At 37.9% G+C, this 20,071-nt stretch overlaps 1 protein-coding gene across 6 annotated transcripts in view; it reads left to right on the top strand.

Annotated features, from left to right (window-relative positions):
* Positions 1 to 17,978, top strand: part of PPP1R9A (protein phosphatase 1 regulatory subunit 9A) — a 264,997-nt gene extending 247,019 nt beyond the window's left edge. The window contains exons 17-23 of one of the 6 annotated variants that reach the window (XM_084619703.1): positions 1,533 to 1,629; positions 1,728 to 1,805; positions 7,308 to 7,506; positions 9,747 to 9,866; positions 12,028 to 12,051; positions 13,454 to 13,636; positions 15,189 to 17,978. In XM_084619703.1, coding sequence (XP_084475829.1) covers positions 1,533 to 1,629; positions 1,728 to 1,805; positions 7,308 to 7,506; positions 9,747 to 9,866; positions 12,028 to 12,051; positions 13,454 to 13,636; positions 15,189 to 15,401 — 914 coding nt within the window. In that variant the 3' untranslated portion in view covers positions 15,402 to 17,978. The remainder of the gene's footprint in view (positions 1 to 1,532; positions 1,630 to 1,727; positions 1,806 to 7,307; positions 7,507 to 9,746; positions 9,867 to 12,027; positions 12,052 to 13,453; positions 13,637 to 15,188) is intronic. The other 5 variants (XM_084619704.1, XM_084619705.1, XM_084619708.1 and 2 more) reach the window with 5 other exon arrangements.
* The last annotated feature ends 2,093 nt before the right edge of the window (positions 17,979 to 20,071 follow it).

Raw genomic sequence — 20,071 nt, 5'->3', positions numbered from 1 at the left:
AGTGTTGTATTTCGTGGCCTGCCACATCTGCCTCATGGGTTGCTTGTGCATTGGGTTTCATGAACAAAAAATGCCAACATGTTATTTTCAGTGTAAAATATTTAAGTTTCTCAGTTGCTGCACTGCAGCAAACTATTTTTGAGGAAGCCCTTAGTGATTCTGCAAGCTGTTCATGCCAGTGCAGCCCTGTGCCTCTGAAAAGCCCCTTTGAATGAGTAGCATGCAGGGTAGGGGACTTAGAGGGCAAAGCTGTGCTTGTGATAGTTTGTTTTTTGCTTGTATAATGTCAACAGACCCCGGTCGTCGTCGGCCGGGATCAAACCCTGGGACCTTAGGATCTTAACGCGTGAGCCTCTACTGCATGAGCTAAAAGACGCATGTCTCTTAGCCAAAGCTGTAGCAGTCTCATCAATGTCGAGCTGGTTTAGCTGCCACTAGAGGGGAACGGTGTGTCACACCAAGCAGGTATGGGTTACACTTGCTTGCTTATTTATTCTTAATTCTGAGAGCTTGATTTACCCTAGTGAAATCAGGAGTATATCTACTGAAGCCAATGGAGTTGTTCCAGTGTGGAACCAGTGTAAATGTGATCAGAATCAGGATGTAAGACTATAGTGTAAAAGTCACGAAGAAACCTAAGGAAACGAATGGCTGACCTTCATTCATTCCCTGTAGAATACTTAGAGACATGTTCAGTCAAACCCACATTTGTGTGAAATTTTTTTAACTGCTATATTTTTTTCATTTTGTTTGCTTTAAGTATTTTACAGCACTTTTGTATAGTCAGTTTCACTGTTTTGACTATAGGGGATGTGTTATCTGTTTCCCCTTTTGTTTTTTTTAGGGTTATCACACAGTAACAGAGAGAGGAAAGATATGATTGTAAAATGGCAGAGATTGCCACAGGGTCTCAGAGCAGGTGTAGAAACGGAAGCTATTTTTAACTCATTTTTACAAATTGACTAGATTACAAGCTGACAGTGTCTCCTTTAATCAAGTCATGAAAACAAAATAGTTTATTATCTCTTGGCACTCCTGTCATAAAAATTATCCAGTTCTCAAAAGCTGCTGGAGTCTTTCAGAACAGATATTCAACAGCCATTTTTGACAGTAAAGTATACTCCCAAAAGCTTGTTCTTTGCAAAAATAGAGATTAGATAGATCCTCCAGGAGTTTTAAAATGGTGCTTTTTTCATATTTCTCCTTATTAGCCTTATATGTGGCTTGCGTTAGTACAAATTCTTACATTAAAACCCAGTTAAAATAAGTCTCCCCCACCCCCATTTTCCCCTCAGTACTTTCTCTCAAGTTTCCAAGCAGTTCATTGAGGTACTACTTATATCATTTTTACCACTTCTTCTCAAAGAAGGGACGTTATTTCTGTAGTTGCATCTAATTAAATGACATGCCCCACTATTTATATAGCTATATAATGTGTATGTATGTACAAATGCACATGTACACAAACTCTTCTGGAGTTACTGTTTAATATCAGATAAAATAATAATGTCTATTTTTTTTCATATACAAAGATATTGTAGGTGGTCACACAGGTCCCCAATCATCAAGAGCAACCAGCCCTACTATGGGGCAGGCAGAAAAAATAAAGCGAAAGCTTGTGGATCTTGGGTAAGCATTTTTTTATTTTAAAACTAGATTTTTATTAGAAGGGGATGGAAAGCTAAGTTTCAAATGACATTTGTTGATGGTCTCTAATCTTGTTATAGGGCTCCCTTGAGAAGGAGTTCCCACAAGGGCAAGAAATGGAAAGAGAGAGAAGTCATTAGGGTGGCCTGTGGCACCAGGTATGGGTAAAACAACAAAGATGTAATCCGTCTCATCCCAAAATCCTTGGCAAAACTGTGCTATCCAGTAGATAAAACCACTGATAGTCCACCTTTCCTGTGTGTATTGCTAAAATAAAGTAATACCCGTGGGGCCAGCTTTCATGAATCCCTGTTATAGCCAGTTGTTTTTAAGAAGAAACTGACACTGATGAGAGGATATTTTAACAAATAGCAAAATAATAAGTGTTCATACTCTAAAAATAGATTGAGCCACATAATGCCCAAGATAGGCCTATGCTCCCATTGACAACGATGGAAGTTGCACACACAGATTATTATAATTCACACACACATACCTATATAAAATATTAGGGCTGTCAAGCGATTAAAAAAATTCATCATGATTAATTGCGCTGTTAACAAAAGAATGCCATTTATTTAAATATTTTTGAATGTTTTCTACATTTTCAAATATATTGATTTCAATTACAACACAGAATACAGAGTGTATAGTGCTCACTTTATATTTATTTTTGATTAAAAATATTTGCACTGTAAAAAAAAAATAAAAAGAAAAGGTATTTTTCAATTCACCTAATACACATACTGTAGTGCAATCTCTTTATCATGAATGTTGAATTTACAAATGTAGAATTATGTAATTATGTAAAAATAACTGCATTCAAAAATACAACAATGTAAAACTTTATAGACTACAAGTCTACTCAGTCCTACTTCTTGTTCAGCCAATCACTTAGACAAATAAGTTTGTTTACATATGCAGGAGATAATGCTTCCCACTTTTTGTTTACAGTGTCACCTGAAAGTGAGAACAGGCGCTCACATGGCACTATTGTAGCCGGCATTGCAAGATATTTATGTGCCAGATGCACTAAAGATTCATATGCCCCTTCATGCTTCAACCACCAATCCGGAGGACGTGTGCCTGTGCTGATGATGGGTTCTGCTCAATAACAATCCAAAGCAGTGCAGACCGATGCATGTTCATTTTCATCATCTGAGTCAGATGCCACCAGCAGAAGGTCAATTTTCTTTTTTGGTGGTTCGGGTTCTGTAGTTTCTGCATCAGTGTTGCAGTTTTAAGACTTCTCAAAGCATGCTCCATACCTCGGCCCCCTCAGATTTAGCAAGGCACTTCAGATTTGTAAACCTTGGGTCGAGTGCTGTAGCTATCTTTAGAAATCTCACATTGGTACCTTCTTTGTGTTTTGTGAAATCCGCAGTGAAAGTGTTCTTAAAATGAACAACATGTGCTGGGTCATCATCCGAGACTGCTATAACATGAAATATATGGCAGAATATGGGTAAAACAGAGCAGGGGACATACAATTTTCCTACAAGGAGTTCAGTCACAAATTTAATTAACGTATTTTTTTTTAATGAGCATCATCAGCATGGAAGCATGTCCTCTGGAATGGTGGCCGAAGCATGAAGAGGCATATGAATGTTTAGCATATCTGGCATGTAAATACCTTGCAACACCGCCTACAAAAGTGCCATGTGAATGCCTGTTCTCACTTTCAGGTGACTGTAAATAAGAAGCAGTCAGCATTATCTCCTGTAAATGTAAAGAAACTTGTTTGTCTTAGTGATTGGCTGAACAAGAAGTAGGACTGAGTGGACTTATAGGCTCTAAAGTTTTACATTGTTTTGTGTTTGAGTGCAGTTGTGTAACAAAAAAAATCTACATTTGTAAGTTGCTCTTTCATTATAAAGAGATTGCATTACAATACTTGTATTACATGCATTGAAAAATACTATTTCTTTTATCATTTTTACAGTGCAAATATTTGTAATAAAATAAAGTGAGCACTGTACACGTATTCTGTGTTGTAACTGAAATCAATGTATTTGAAAATTTAGAATAATATCCAAAAATATTTAATAAATTTCAATTGGTATTCTGTTATTTAACGGTGCAATTAAAACTGTGATTAATTGTGATTTAACTTTTTTAATTGCAATTAATTTTTTGAGTTAATCCTGGGGAGTTAACTGTGGTTAATCGACTGCCCTATAAAATATATGTGAGGCCCTTTACCCTAAAAGCTTGACACACGTTTCACACAACACTGAAAAGCAGCCTTTGATGGGTTGGAGGACAGCAGACCTTAAATACATTTTGCAGCAGCCGGATAGAACAGCTTGTTTCAGAAAGTGAACAGCTTCATAACAATTTGAAGATACATAGGAAAATTACATATTAGAATTAATTGCTTAATGAGACACCATCTTCAGCACCTCTGTTCACTCAAACTCAAAAACCCAGAAGTGGCAACACCACACCTCTTTGCGAACTTTCCTTGAAGATCTCCTGTGCAAGTATTGAGGAGCTCTGACCAGATCCCAGACCTAGGTAGTATGGCTGCAGGCATGAAAGGGTGAGCCTTTTAGTTAAATGCCAGAAATGTTACGGTAGAATAATACATTCTCAAAACTATAAAAAAATAACCTGATCCAAAACTTGCAGAAAGCAACACAAATGCAAAAGAAAAACAATAATATAAATGAACAATCAAAGTAAATAAATTCATCCAACTGTGAATTCTCTGCAGAAATATCTTTTTGACTTGTGCATGTACACAGTGATTTGTGGAACTTTGCTGAAAAACCAACATACAGATAAGCTTAAAACTTTTTACAAGCATTAAGCCAAAGTTCTAACCTTGTATCTGAGAGGAGGATTGTTGCACTGAATATAATGTTCTGGATTGGTGCACTCAACTTCCAGTGATGTCAGTGAGAGTAGCTAGCCATGTCCTATTCTGGGGTAAATCACTGCAGCTCCATTGAAATCAGTGGAGCTACATCTGTTTACACCATCTGAGGACCTGACTCATTGTGTGCCTCTCTAAGGCTATGTATAGCTTGTGCTATATATTGCTGTATGTCTCTGGGGAAAAAGAGAAATTTGTAAAAGAAAACTGTGTGCAGTGATGCGTATCTGTGAGAGATATAGAATCTTTAGTGAGTTTATTTAGCATTTGAATGATAAACCAAAGGGAAAAAAATGAATCTTTCCTTGCCTGTGAGAAATAACCCCTAGAGTAGAATTGTTTTCTTATTTGACTGTACAAAATATCTGTTCCTTTCTGTGAGAAATAGTCAAGAGCAGACTGAGAATCAGTAAATAGTGAAATATAACCTGATCATTCATTTCTATTAGCCTTTCATTTTTCACTGCTGAATATGCCTGCTTTTGGATTCAGTTGTTGAAGGCAAAGATTGATATTGCCTCTCTCAAAATTCATGAGCTTTTACAACTCTCATTACACTTCTGTAAACTGGAACATTTTTATCACTATGTAACGTTTTAAAGACTGCTTGTACTTTCCTTTGTTTCTGACTCTAAAGAATTTGTTTCTCAAGATCTTTGGATTCTAGGGAAGGATGCTTTCCCTAGAATCCAAAGATGAGGAAGCTCTTTGAACACAAGAGACCGATCCCATGACAACATTCTATTATAATGATTTATTTCCAGTAGAGTGACTGATTGTTATAGAATTAATCCTTTTTTCAGACACATGCTTCATGTACTATTTTGCCATTGTTGGCATTTGTACAGATTGTACTCTCCTCCGTGGCCACCACTGGTCATAGATAAATCAGAACTGCCTCAGTTCTGCAATGCAGGTAGGAAACATGAGTTCTCCTGCCCATGCAGCAGAATGAGCCTACATGTTATCCATCCCAGCAATGTAGAGAACACCTGTATTCTTCCCTGGACAGCAAGATTTGGGGAAAGATCTGGGGTGAGCTTAAGGGAGGAGCAAGAGTGAGGCTGATTGATCTTCCACTGTGTGTATGGCCATCTTTACTGGGGAGGGGGATTCCTGCTCTGCCGCTGTGGGTGGACCTTATGCCAAACCTGGCTACTCGTTGAGGCTAGGGATGGGAAAGATTTGGCCTCGAGCAATCAGGCTTGTCTGCTCCAGCCAGAGAACAGCTGATCCATTTTCTGCTTACTGTATTTTAAATAAGCTGCTTTTTTTTACGATATGAAGTTGTGTGTTTTTAAAAATGTACCTGGTCATTTGTCCAGCATTTCTCTGGGTTGGTACTAGAGTTCAGTTAGTATGAATGGCCTGTACTTTGAGATGTGGTATGGTCAGAAAAAACAACACTTAGGCACTGTTCAGTTCTCATCTGCCACCAACTTGCTTTGGTAGTCATTTACCCTCTCTGTGCCTCGGTTTCTCTATCTGTAAAATGGGTGCAATACTTCCTCCTTCACAGAGCTGCTGAGGATTAGTAAGTAGGTAAATGGTTATAAATCAGTTTGAAGGCTTGAAGTGATAAGTATTCCTTCCCCTTCTTAAAAATACTGCAGCATGCTAATATATGGGGATATTTGGAAATTGAATTTTTAAAATAAATATGTCTCTAGGTTCTGTACAATCATCATAAACACACCCAAATTTTATTAGCGCAAATAAGTCTCCACCCAACAAAATATAATTAGCTCCATGTGTCTGCTCTTTAGCCCTAATGAGCCCTCTTGATCTAGATTGTATTATTCTAAAGTTAGGGTAACCAACTAAAATGATATGTATGCATGAAAGAAGAGCCTTTTGAAGTGTCAAGGCCTTAGGAATATACCCACCATATACAGATAAAAAGCATAAGAAAGACGAGGGCTAAAATCCTGCTCTGACACCACTATAAAGATCAGGGGGACTCCATTAATTCCAATGGAGTTATGCCAGATTTACACTGGTGGCCAGGGGCTCTGGAACAATGTTTATAGTAGCGGTGCTGATTGCCATTGAACCAAACTGTAAACCCTCTCTGTGATGGAAATCACTTCAAGCCAGGGGGTGCTGCTGCACCCCAAGTTCTGGCACCTATGCTGGTGAAACTAAATACAGAATTTTGCTGTGAGATCGAGGGGCAAAGTTAAATACATGTATTTTAAAGCAATAGAACCATTCAGTTCTGAAACAGGCTATCATAAATCCTGCTCAAAAGGTATCTCAAATTATAGCCAACCCCCGTGGGCCAAATTCTGGCCTCAGTTAGGTCCCAGCAGCCCCAGTGATTCTAGAATGTAAATTCTTTGGGCAGAGGCCCAGACTTTATAGCTTGTCCATAAAACACCTAACACACTTGGACACAATAGAGGTAATAATTTACCCTTAGTCTTATAACTGTTAGCTTTTCCTTGATGATGACAATCAATTAATTCTATTTTTGTTTTAGCAAAGGTAAGCTGATCATTTGATTAGGTTTACCTAAAAAAAACTTAATATAGAAAAGTCTTTAAGATTTATGTCAGGATACTGATATTACATATAGAGAACTTGAGTTCAAAAACTACCCTTTTCTCCCTTTATCTAATGGTATGTTTTCAGAATGCCAATACCTACAAGTTATTTTAGTGTTCAGCCATGTTTTTAGAAGTAATTGCTCTTTTTGTAATTATGTTATTTTAAATCATTATTAATTTGTTTATTGAGTTTTATAATCTAACACAGATCCTGGCTCCTTTCTGTTAAACAGGACCACTAGAGAGATGCTGGAGAGCTCAGCAAGCAATGCATCTATGTCAGAGCGATCCTCCTCTCTCCCCCATAGCATACCATTCACATGGTATGGAGAGAGTGGCAGAGGATCCAATTCTTCCAGCAACCTGCCTTCATCTAGCAGCTCAACTGAACCATCCTCTGAAAATCTAAGTCCAGCTAAAAAAGGGTCCAAGGTAGAAAACAAAAGCTACCTTATTCCCAGTATGTGGGAAGCTCAATGCTCCAGGAGAAATAAAGAGCCAATGTGGTAATACTGCAATAAACAATGCATGGTGTTCATTGTACAGTAAAAACACATCATTTTTAACACTACCATTCCAGATGGTATATACCTTTTTTATTCTCTCTCTCTCTTGATGTATATTATGAGTAAGATAGGTATGATGTGCTGCACCATACCAAATGGCAGCAGTGGAAAATAGCATTTTTATCCACAGAACAAATGCTAGATTTGTGTATTAAATTACAGATATTTTACCGCATTTTTCAGGACTGATTGTTGAGGGGAGGGAGTATCTAAACTCTGTTTAATCTCTCAAAGTGAGATGTTTGCAAACTAAGAAATGTCAATAATGTACACTGTTTGCAGTGTTTTTGTAGCTCTGTCGGTCCCAGGATATTAGAGAGACAAGGTGGGTGAGGTAATATCTTTTATTGGACCAACTTTTGTTGGTGGAAGAGATCACTTTCGAACTTCACTGTCAGTTATTTGCCTTTTCTCCACAATAACAAATCTGCCTGTTGCACATGTTGGATATCAGATTTAATTCCATTTCTGAAGATATTTGAAGTAAAAAACATGAATTATTTAAAATATTTCTGTGATTCCTTTCTATGTGCATGAAAGCTTTCAGCATGATAGCCCTAAAATGTATTGTACATAATTTTCCTGTGTTGTTTAATCTGTTTTCATCTGTGGGAAATATTTCTCTAGCAGAATATACCTTGTTATAGCCTGTGCACGTCACTATTTATATTGGGCTGGAAAAGAAACTGAAGTGGTTCTGACCCTCCTTTTCAGGAGCATGACTCCAAGTGACATTAATTTTTCACATATGCAGTAGCAATTTTCAAAGTTTTCAAGGGCATTTACCATTCCTTAGGGCCTACATAGGAATCTACAAGATCGCAGAACTCTGACTGGAAACAAAATCTTACCGTTATGTGGAAAGAAAGACAAGATTACCTGATTTGGATTGAGCAAAGATAGGGCACATAAAGGTGACACTGAGTGTATGTGGGGGGAGATTTTCAAAGGGACAAAGAGTAGATGAGTGTACCCAATTTTCATGTGATGTCATTATCCCATTAGTTCTCCAGAGGGACTTCCAGCAGAAAAAGGGAGGTCAAGACTTGATATTTTTCATATTTTTTAAAAGAGCTAGTTGAAAAACATGTGGGTTTTGTTGTTGTTGTTTGTTTCTTTGCACTGACTTACACTTTTTACATTATTGCACTTTCATCTGTGGATTTGAACACCAAGGATGTGGAGTCTGGATCTGCTTGTTTTTTTATTGCCCCTCAGGCGCGTCAGGAATTCCTTAATATTTTGTGTTGTTTTGAAATTAAACTGTTTTCCAAACTCTAATGCAGATCTGTTGCCAATTGTAGTATTCCCCAGTGGTGATTTTTATGATTTCTAGGAATATATATGAATCATGGAGTAATATTTTGCTCACCTTTGCTATAAAGTATAATATTTGTCATTTCATTTTTAAGGAAAATAAATGTCTATTTTGTGGTTACTGTTGCAGCGAATAGCAGCACCTAACATCGGAAGGTCTCCTTTACCTTCTGTCTTATCTAAAGGTTTAGGCAAAGAGGGAAGAACCTCTCATTTCTGAAAGAGTTTATTTAGGGCTCAGTCCAAAATGGATTCACAGAATGATTCCTTGCCTTTTCAATAGTGACTTTCATTTCTCCCTCATAATCCACCCCCTCTCCTACCCATTGTGTAACTGCATGTGCTATGTTTGTCCTAAATGTGTGGAGGGCAGGCATCCTGGAAGGCTGCAAATGCTATTGATCAGCCATGAGAAGCAGTGAAGTTGGCAGCCTCAGAAGGGGCAGGGAGTGTCATCTCTGAGCGGAAGCCTGGAAATTCCTCTCGCACATCTTTGTTACTAAGACACTAACCTGGCAAAAATGTCTCTTAAACACATACCACAGTAATATGTTGTTTGCACTGTTTTTGTAGCTGTGTTGGTCTCTCTAATACCACAGTAATAGACATATTACATATTATTTCACAAAACATTAACAGTAATAAAGATTGGGCATCCTTATAATAATTGGTTCAGTAAATTATTGAAATCACTCCTGAACTATGCCAGCCTGGAGGGAAAAAGCAAGTCTCCGACAAGATGTGTATGTATGATCTTATGTTGACTTTGACCCATCTTTTTGTCTGCAGAATTTCACATTCACTGATGATTTCAGTCCCAGCAGCACAAGCTCAGCTGATTTGAGTGGTTTAGGAGCAGAACTGAAAACCCCTGGTTTCTCTCATTCCTTAGCATTATCATCAGATGAGGTATGTCTCTGTCATTTTTACAACGGGCAAGAGTTAATTTCTTTCTCCAATAGGATTTCTCATAATAAGTATTCAAATGATAGTTATTTTCTAGAAAACATAATTGGAAAAGAAGAATTTGATTCCTGATTTGCCTTTTATTACAGTATTTCTCATACTTCAGTGTATATATAGGAAATAAAAAAGGGAAATAACAAAATACGATTGGATTCCTAAAACATGCTGCACCCAAGCCTTTGCCACCATTTCATTTCTGTATATTTTTCCTATATTTACATTTAAGTACATGCACACGGACCAATATACACAGCTTGTTAATGTCATATGTTAAAATAAATATAATTGGGATGCCTTTGAGGGAATATGGAGTGTGGGCTAGCTAGGTTGTAGAGGTATGGTATAGTTAGACCAGCTGGTGAAGCCATTTATGATTGAATTTTAAGGACCAAACTTCAAAGGCACCTCCACCCAACCTCTGTGTGTGTGATGTGTAAAAGAAATCACCTGTCTGTGCAATTTTTGCACACTATTACACATGTCTATATTGTGTAAACTTTATACCATGCATATTTCATTTGCATTCAATTTGTGCTTGGTTTGTGCATGTGCAATAGAGTTGACCTAAATTCTGTGCTGTTTTTTGACCAGAGGTTGTCTTGTTTTGTTTCTTTGCACAAGTGTTAGTGTGCAAAAATTATGCCCATTGGATTGGGTGCCAAAATTACATGTCACAAACAGAAGCTATGTTTTGAAAATGGGGTCCTAAAACAAGCTTGGTAAAGTCCCTGGGCCAGCTCTTCTGCGGAGCTACAGTTATTTACACTAGCTGAGGATCTGGACCACTGACTCACTAAGCAGAAGATCGTGCCTAGTTCACATGTGAACCCAGATGAGGTGCAGATGAGCATCTTTATTTATAAATACAGAACCTGTAATCCACTGAAAATGTTGTGGTGAACTCCATATTTTCTTGTGAGAGATACATGCCAGGATTTGCTCTAGAGAGCTTGATTTCAAAACATCTGTTTCTATTATTCTTAGAGCACTTACGTTTGTTGTTGTTAATATATGTTAATATATTATTACAGATTAATATTAATGCCTGCTCTGCATGTGTTTAAAGGGAGATGACTGTTCCATACAGCCACAGTTGTCAAAATTTAAGTTTGCAAGGCTAAAAGTCCTATAGACACTATGGTAGGAATATTGCTGCTGTTTAAGAGTAGATGTTTACTATGCCCACGGTAGAGTACTGACTGGGCAGTGGACATGTGTAAATTGTCTGTACTAATGAGAATTTCAAATTGTAAAGATCTGATCATTTAGACTCATTCATTCTATATGATCTTTCTATTTTGACAGTACATTTCACTAAAACTTACATTATTAAATATTTTTGCTCTCTTATTATTTCACATAATTCTTATTGTACTATGTATTTTAGTGTAGATAATACTCTGTATCCAGTATGCCGAATGATAAGTTTGAAAATGCTTCCATTTTTCTTTTTCAGCCCTCTCTCCTAATACTTTAACTTTGCTGTCTCTGCAATATCTAATATCAACAGGCCTATAAAAATAAAATAATGGCCTCTCTGTCCTCTGCTTCATAATAAATAGCAGCTCCTGAATCAGTCAGTGTGTCCAGTGAGTGCTGCAGAGGACACCTACCCAGCCCTTGTTGTAGGGGATGCTGCTTGGATCAGTCTTCAGCCATTCACTGCTGACTGCTACAGATCTGGGGTTATTAGCAGCACTGCCAGAAACCTCTCCCACAGACCTCCTTGCTGGAGATGACATAACCACTTGTGAGGCAAAAGAATGATAAGCAAGGGGTGGAACACATTCTTATTCCACTTTGTACCCCAGAAATTAAGGGTCTTTGCTGCTTCCATTGAAGTCATTGGCAAAGCTCCCATTGACCAGTGGTGCAGGATCAGGACAGGCTCTTACTAGGAAATTGTGTGCTTTGTAGTTAAGCTTTTAGCATAACCTTTCTGGGTTTGGAAATAGTTTTAAAAGTGATCTGTTTTTCAATAACCAGACCTGTTTGCAAATCGCGGTGCTGCCCTTGCCTGAACTCTCTCGCACGTTGTTACATGTTCTGTATTTTGTTTCTATAATGCTTTTCTTTCCCATTTCTTTGTTGCTCCCTCACTCAGAGCCTGGATATGATTGATGATGAGGTGAGATACTAGTGAGCTGTTTGTGGTGGACTGTGTGACCGTGGCGTGGCGTTGTCTCATGTGCAGATTTGCATTTCTGATCTTATTCTATTGTGCGGCAAATCTCCCTGTTAAAGCACAAACACAACCCCACAGGTTTCAGAGTAGCGGCCGTGTTAGTCTGTATCCGCAAAAAGAACAGGAGTACTTGTGGCACCTTAGAGACTAACAAATTTAATAGAGCATAAGCTTTCGTGGGCTACAGCCCACTTCATCGGATGCATAGAATGGAACATATAGGAAGAAGATATATATATATATATATACGTACAGAGGAGTTGGAAGTTTCCATACAAACTATAAGAGGCTAATTAGTTAAGATGCGCTATTATCAGGTGTCACCCTTCCTGCTGCAGTTTTCAGGCTTTTAGCAAATTATAGTCCTTGTGGTTTGTTGAGGTATCTTGTGGGGGCTGCATTTCAGAACAAGTACACTGGAGTGAATCCTCTGCTGTGCTGAGCTCATGCTTGGTGCAGAGTAGGCAAAAGCTTAGGGTTTAGGGTTTATGCCATCTTTCCCCATCCTCAACCAAGGGGCCTGCTGGGGGCTGAAACAGCCCCCAGTGCAATTTAAACCAGTCTAAAGACTGTTCTAAATTACACCAACTGCAGCAGTCCCATAGCAACTGCTTCACTGACCAAGGATTGATCAGAGCATCATGTGTTCCAGCTCAACAACAGCAAACCCTCTGTGCAGAACAGGAAGGGAAAACAGGTGGCACTGAGCTAGCTATGCCAGCTTTACATCACCCAGGAATCCCCCGCTGTCTCCTTTAGCATAGGTTTCCTGCTGTTTCCTTCACAGAGCGGCCAGATCGGGGGCTGAGGATGTGGCTCACTGTCTGTTCTATACTGTTACTGTGTGTCTTCTTGTAGTCTTCCATAGATAATAACTTCGGCTATTTATTGTCATCATCTTGAATTTTGGAGTGGTTTTCTAATTTTTTGAATTTCATATTTTAAACTTTCCAAACATACCGTAATGCACCTTTAAGGTAGACCACAAAATTCCAGTGTATCCTTAAAAACATTCTGTCCAAAAACATGTTAAAAGATTAAAACCTGGAGAGGGGATGTGAATCTTCCCATTGTGAATTGTGCCACCTAGCCCTAGTCAGTCATTGTCTGTGACTTCCTCTTTCTTGTGCCTGCATACAGAAAACTAGAATTACCAAGCTATTTCTGTTACACTCTATGGATATCTGGGTAGGTTGTGTTGTAATATACTGGTGTATCCCTACTGAAGTGTTGTAATGAAAATAGTACAAATACCTCAAGAGTAGCGTTGCAAGTATGTGCAGCAATATGCCATTACTAGTCAGTTTTGCCCTTTTAATTATACTGCATCATATTTTTGTCACAGATCCTTGATGATGGACAGTCTCCTAAACACAGTCAGTGTCAGAATCGTGCTGTTCAGGAATGGAGCATACAGCAAGTTTCCCACTGGTTAATGAGCCTCAACTTTGAACAGTATGTTTCTGAATTCACCGCCCAAAACATTAATGGAGAGCATCTCCTTCAGCTGGATGGGAGTAAGCTTAAGGTAATGGACTGTCTTGGGGACAAACTTCAAATGTTATTTATTGTCACTGGAGATATTCTTAGAGAAAAAGAGAATTCCTTAGGAGTACAAAAAAGAATGGTGTATGGAATGAAGACAGACTATAATAACAGATATGGTACAGAGGGTCAGAGTATTACTAGAATCATTTAGATCCATTTTTTAAAGAAATTGAGACCCTTTTGCTTTGCAAAAAATGTGGGTGCACAGTGTACCCACATTTGCATGTACAGATCAGATAATTGTGTGCATAAGTGGTATTTGCATGCACATATTTCTCATCCAATTCCATTTTGTAAAAATGCGAGTCATGTAGGATGGTAAATATCAGCACACAAGAAGTAGAGGTAAAATATCGGTAGGCTTGGTACAATTCAGGTTTTTTAAATAATTTCAGCAAATAGTATCTGTTTATTGTCAAGCACTTTATCCAGTTTGCATTGATTTAAATTTTCATAGTTGCAGGAAATTATGGGTGGGCGGGTCAGACAATAATTATTTAATGAGAGTGTGTATATTGAGATTCAAGAAGTTAAAGCTTTATAACTGTTAAAACACAAATTGTTAACAGCACATTTCAAAATATACAAAGTAAATATCCTTAAATCAACCTCTGATAAGTTCTCAAGCAGCATTTTCTCAATTTGCCTATCTGTTAATTCCTGTTGTTACCAATGGAAATATTTTCCCCCAGTTTGTGTGTGTATGGTGAAATCAGCGTTTACTGACATTTACCGATTTAAAAAAATCAAATCCTTCCAAGCCTAAATATTGGACTGCTGGTGAAGAGAGTGCCTTATACAGCTTTGCCTTTTCTAATCAGTCCATTTATATGTTTCCTTATCAGTCTCTTTCTAATACACATTTGTCTATCATATGTATCAGGGAAGGGGGTTGGCTGTGGATAGTATATTAGAACTAGATACATAGTTTAAAAGTTTTGATATATAAAGTGTGCATTAATTTATTGCAATGAAATCACGAGCATATTGCTGATAAAAAAAATAAAAACTGGAGTTATAGGGGCTCAGTATATGTGAAATTCAGGCCCTTAGTGTCTCAGTTGGACACACAAAATTTACAAACTATTTGAAAATTTGGGTTTTAACCTTTCTGTATCTCCAGGATTTTTTATGGGAGAAAGAATGGTCTTGTGGCAAAAGTAAAGGCTGGGACTTAGGAAATATCGAGTCTGTTCCTAGCTCTGCCACACACTTCTGCGACTCTGGGCAAATCACTTAACCTCTGTGTGCCTGTGTTTCTCAATTGATCAAAATCTTTAATATTCTATAAAGTTGTTTGATTTCCTTATGTGGAAGGCATCATACAATAGAAGGGCAAAGCGTTATTATTTTCAGTGCACTAACTTGATGTCGTGAACTCCTATTTTCTACCTGACTTTAACTCAAGCTTTGTTCATTTTTCACTGTCTTCTAGTTTAGTTGTGTTATTATTTAATTTACATAATTTGGCCATAAATGAAATGGTATGGGATTCTTTAATTCTCTTATTGTATTTCTTTCTTTAATATTAGGCCCTTGGTATGACATCCTCCCAGGACAGAACAATCATTAAAAAAAAGCTAAAGGAAATGAAAGTGTCCATCGAGAGAGCTCGAAAAGCTCAAGAAAAAATGGAAAAGCAAAGGGAAAAGCTTAGGAAGAAAGAACAAGAGCGGCTTCAAAGGAAGTCAAAGAAACTAGACAAGTCTTCATCAGATGCAACAGAGGGCGCTAATGAGCAATGATGAGCCAGAACTACTACTATGTTAGTTAATGTGGAGACACTTCAGGCAAAGAAACTCAAGTTGTCTACAGTACCCCTCCCATTTTCTTGTGGTCATTACATAGGAATATGTACACAAATATGATGCTATAAATAGAATGAATAGGGAAGTTTATATTGTGTGACTACATTTTCCTGCAGTTACAATACATGCTCTTATTTTTGATCTGCTGAACAATCCAAAACCATTATTTTATTGTTGTTACTTGCAAGCTAGGTATCCTATTTTGGAGAAACATTGAGGGGATTTCCTTTCAAATGGCTATTTTGTATTGGGCTAGTTCTGTTTGGTAACCAGTGTGACAAAGAGGGATGTGGTCCATTGCATCACAACCACATTTTGAACAGGATCCCTGGTGGTTGATTGCAATGATCAGTGGAGATTTTTGAATCTGGGTAACTCGAGTTGTTCCCACATCTGTTACCATTGACTCATCTTTCTAACTGGAATCTCAGCTCTTTTACATGACTGATATTTAGTTCTGTCTGCTGGAACAGGCTACAGCGTGCATCAGTACCTTGAAATGCAACTGTTTTGCAAACGCAATTGTTCAGTGACTTGTAATTATATGCCGGAGATAAGGACAGGAGAGTCACTATCCTTTCTGGGCAAAAGAGGGGAGGTTGACACTCTTGTGAACTGTACAGTAATTTAACACAGAAAGGAGGCAAAGCTGGTTTACAAGGGGTTCCGAGGGTAACATTTATCCTCCTGATATCTGAGCAAGGCTGACTTTCTAACCTTGGCACAACAGATAGATCTTTAGAGTACACTGGTCATTGTGTTCATGGGGTGTACAGATAAACTTTCCTGTAACACACTAAAAGCTTCCTTTTTAAACAGATTCTGAAAAGAAAACTGGTGTTTAGAGGGGGTTGTATTTTTAAGGAAAACACCACATCTTCAGATTCCGTCTTCACTGAGTGCTGGGGGCAGTGAGCTTTGTGCTCTGACCTGCAGAGCTGTGATCTAATCACAACTGCTATCTGCTGAAATGATCTCCAAATTTGAGTCTGCTAAAGGCTTTCAGTTTTCAATGAAGTGCACTTTAAAAAAAAAATAAGGCTGTTGAAAGAAAAACAAGATTTGCTAATATCAAGGCCAACTAATATAGGCTACAATATGGAAGAAGGTGACTAAATGCAAACCTGTCATGCACTGCTTGTTTTAAATAGAGTGTCCAGAGGACACCCCCACTAAAAATTCTGCTTTGAGGCATACTTGGCAGAATGTTTGGAATGCTTAAATTGACTGTTGCGCTATATACTTCAGAGATTTCTCGTCTATAGATATGTCTATTAATGAAGCAAACAGTACAGTCTGGCACTGTGTGGTATTACAGTCTCTTAGCAGCCTCTATTAAAATTTTCTTTATTTCACCAAATGAATGGGAGGACAATGGATCAAGCTTACATAATGGGAAGACGAAGATATTACATTATTGCTTTGTAGTCAATGCTTACTGTGTAGTAGCATTTGTAGGTTATAGCAACATCCGTCCCCTTCAATGCATTCCATAGGTATTGACATAAGTCAATAAGTAAATAGTAATCTCTGTGTAGTCAGTCATGCCAGCAGTTAACTCTTATTTAGTTAGCTGTTGATGCAAAATTAAAAACTTGGAGGTTCAGCAGACTGAAAGTTAACTGCAAATGCTGAATGATTTTAAAGGGATTTTTTCCCCCATCATATACTTTGACATTTACCTTTAAAAAAAAGCTCTTCTGAAGCTCAGAGTTCTAGAATATCTTAACTGGGATGCTATGCTCATATTATCTAACATTTGTCAAATTTTCATTTTTAATAATAGTATTTTTACCTGTAGAAAGCTTTGTAAATAGATACAACTTAGTTCATTCAGTACGAATAATCTGACAAATCTATTTAGTAATGGCTTCCTTTGTGTTTCCAAATCTACTTTCTACATGTTTCTGGTATATATTTCATTGATCTACAGACATAAAGTAATGAAACTGCTGTGAAAGACACTCTATTAAAACAGCGTTGGTATTTCTGGTAGGTCTTGGTGTTTCCTAATGCTGCCAGAGAGAAAAAGAGGCCATTAGTGGAGAAATATAATTGTGGGGAGAAATCACCTCTTCAGTTGAATCTTTCTATCTCCCTTCTAGGAGACAAATTATACTACAGTGTCATGGCGACCTGGTGAAACTAGTGCTCAGTTATTTTAGGAGCTTATGAAGTTATATTTAGGTAAGAGAAAGTTATCTGGAAGAAACTGGAAATATACTATTTTAAATACAATGTTGATAAATTCATTAGATGATTATTTTCTCCTTAAATTATGTTTACATGATGGTAATGTTTTAAGTGGTTGTATATAATAGACTGTGTGTGTTTTTCTATTTATGTTCTTTGTTTTCGTAAAAGCCCAAGGCAGACTACTGTGTGTGTTATGCATTGATTTTTCATTCTTGCTGTTTAGAACAGTGTCTAGTTAACCTCATAGTAAATCAGGTTCTTATTCTGCAGATAGCTAATTTGATTTATGTGCTAGTAATTATTGTTTTTACTGTTTTATAGAAACTTTAGAGCTAAATGGTGAATTTAAACTTTTTGTAATTATTTGAGTTTAAAATCTAACTTTTAAAAATAGATTTAATCAGTTAAAAATAAAAGCATAAAATGCAGAGTAACTAATGAAAACAAAGTGGACCAAGCAGTATCTGAGTTCTGATCTTCCTTCTATGGTAAGGTATGTTTTTAAGATTCCGTTTAATTAAAGATAGTTATGGATGTATGGCACACACAATCATGTCACAATCACAGTGTTTGTGACCAATATGGTTTGAGTTGTTACTGTTTCTACAAGACCATAAAAGGTTTATCACAATTTTTCTTTCCCATATTGAGAAATGATATGCGTTTGCCCATTACATATGTAATTAAAAACTCAGAATGCCTTTAACCACCCCACTGTAAGCTTCCCCTAAGAACAATGCTAGTTTAGAATAGTGTGTTACCTCTATCATAAGAAGGAACAGAATGGACAAATGTCCTGTACTGAATGAATAAATGAATTTTCTGCTCCCAGCCTAGCTGGCAGGGTATCTTCCACAAATGTGACTCTAAGCTACTTTTGTGGCTTACTGATCCCTGGGCAGCCAGTCACCGGTCCCAATGCGTAATTTAGAGCAGTCTCAGGTATTCTGTAAGGTGTGCTAGCTTCCTAGGGGCTATTCTGCAGCCTGGTGTCCCTGGAGCACATCAGCACTCTGGCCATATTATCTCTAATCCAGCCATACAGCCTACGCCAGCTCTACCCCAGTTAGTTATTCTCCTGCGCTGGTGCACTCGCAGCTAGCTGGTTAGCTAACATTCACCCTGTTTTGTATGTGGTAGCTGAGTCCTGGAAGTTCTGGATCTGCTAGTGCCAATAGGTTTGGCAGCCCTAGTCTATGTATTTATGCACATCTTCTAGTGATCTTGATCTTCTAGTGATCAAGACTGTGAAAGACTGAATGAAGGAGGCAGAGAGTGGGATTTTTAAGATGTAGGAAATAGAAGATACAAAGGTGCTTTCATAGCCTTAGCCCCCGAAAAGCTAGTGTCTGCTCTGAAATCCAGCAGTAGCATTGAAACCATTCTGCAACAAAAGGCCATGGTTTATTCTGTACAAACTGCCAAATATTTATGGGTCTCATTCCCCATTGCCTGGCACCTTATGGAGCCATTTGCATCTGGGCAAATGAGTGCTAAAGGCTCTCATTCTGATTAGGTGATGTCGGACACCCACTGTGTACCAGTGTAAATGATTACATCAAGTGCAAAGCAATGAGGAACTCAGTCCATTTAATGTTGCATAATACAGATTAGTATTGTCCACCGGTTTTTGCATTTCATCTGACGCCTTAGCAGAGCTAGTGATGTTCATGTACATAAAGCCCATCACAATTAATGGAGTAAAACTAAATAGTGGAGCAAAAAAGTAACAAAAGCTGTGCAGAGCTGGGTTATGTTTATATATCAGCTTGGGTCGGTGCTTTTATGTCAGTAACCATTTATTGTGCCATGTTGGAGCTGAGACAATGTTGCATTTCTAAGCAAGAGTGTTCACAGGATCTAGAACAGCATTTCTCAGAAGCCACATCGGTCCTCAACTCCTATTGATGTTAGTGGGAATTTTGGATATTTATCATCTGGCAACCTCGGGTCTCCGCACGTCCACTGCGCACACAAGCGCCTGCTGCCATCTGTGCAATTGTGTGGTGTCTAACTCATCAGCAGTTGCTGGTTAGAGCACACTCAGCTGCATTAAAGACAGGCAACCAGAGGCAATGATGCCCACCACAGAAGCTCAGCAGCAGGAGTACTGATTGTGTTCCTTGAAATCAAAGAAGGCATAGGTATCATTTTGCATATGTGTGGCTGGGATATACTGTTCTAGTCTAGTATCCTGTGCTATGGAACTGAAAATCAGAAAGAAAGTTTTGTATTTGCGTAGCCATATTTCTTTAAAAAGTATCTTAAAGAGCGATTTGTACAGGGTGCCAGATCTGGGATTTAAGGACAATTTTCAACAACAAGGTTTATGTGTCAATTCCTTAGCAGTGTTTTCAAAAGGATAGAAAAATTGTGTGTCAGAGAGGGAGACAAGCAAAATGTTGTTGTTT

Source organism: Lepidochelys olivacea (assembly GCF_965140295.1).
Source record: "Lepidochelys olivacea isolate rLepOli2 genome assembly, chromosome: 2".
NCBI lineage: Eukaryota > Metazoa > Chordata > Testudines > Cheloniidae > Lepidochelys > Lepidochelys olivacea.
The sequence above is the reverse complement of the archived record's forward strand: the minus strand, read 5'-3'. Positions and strand labels throughout refer to the sequence as shown.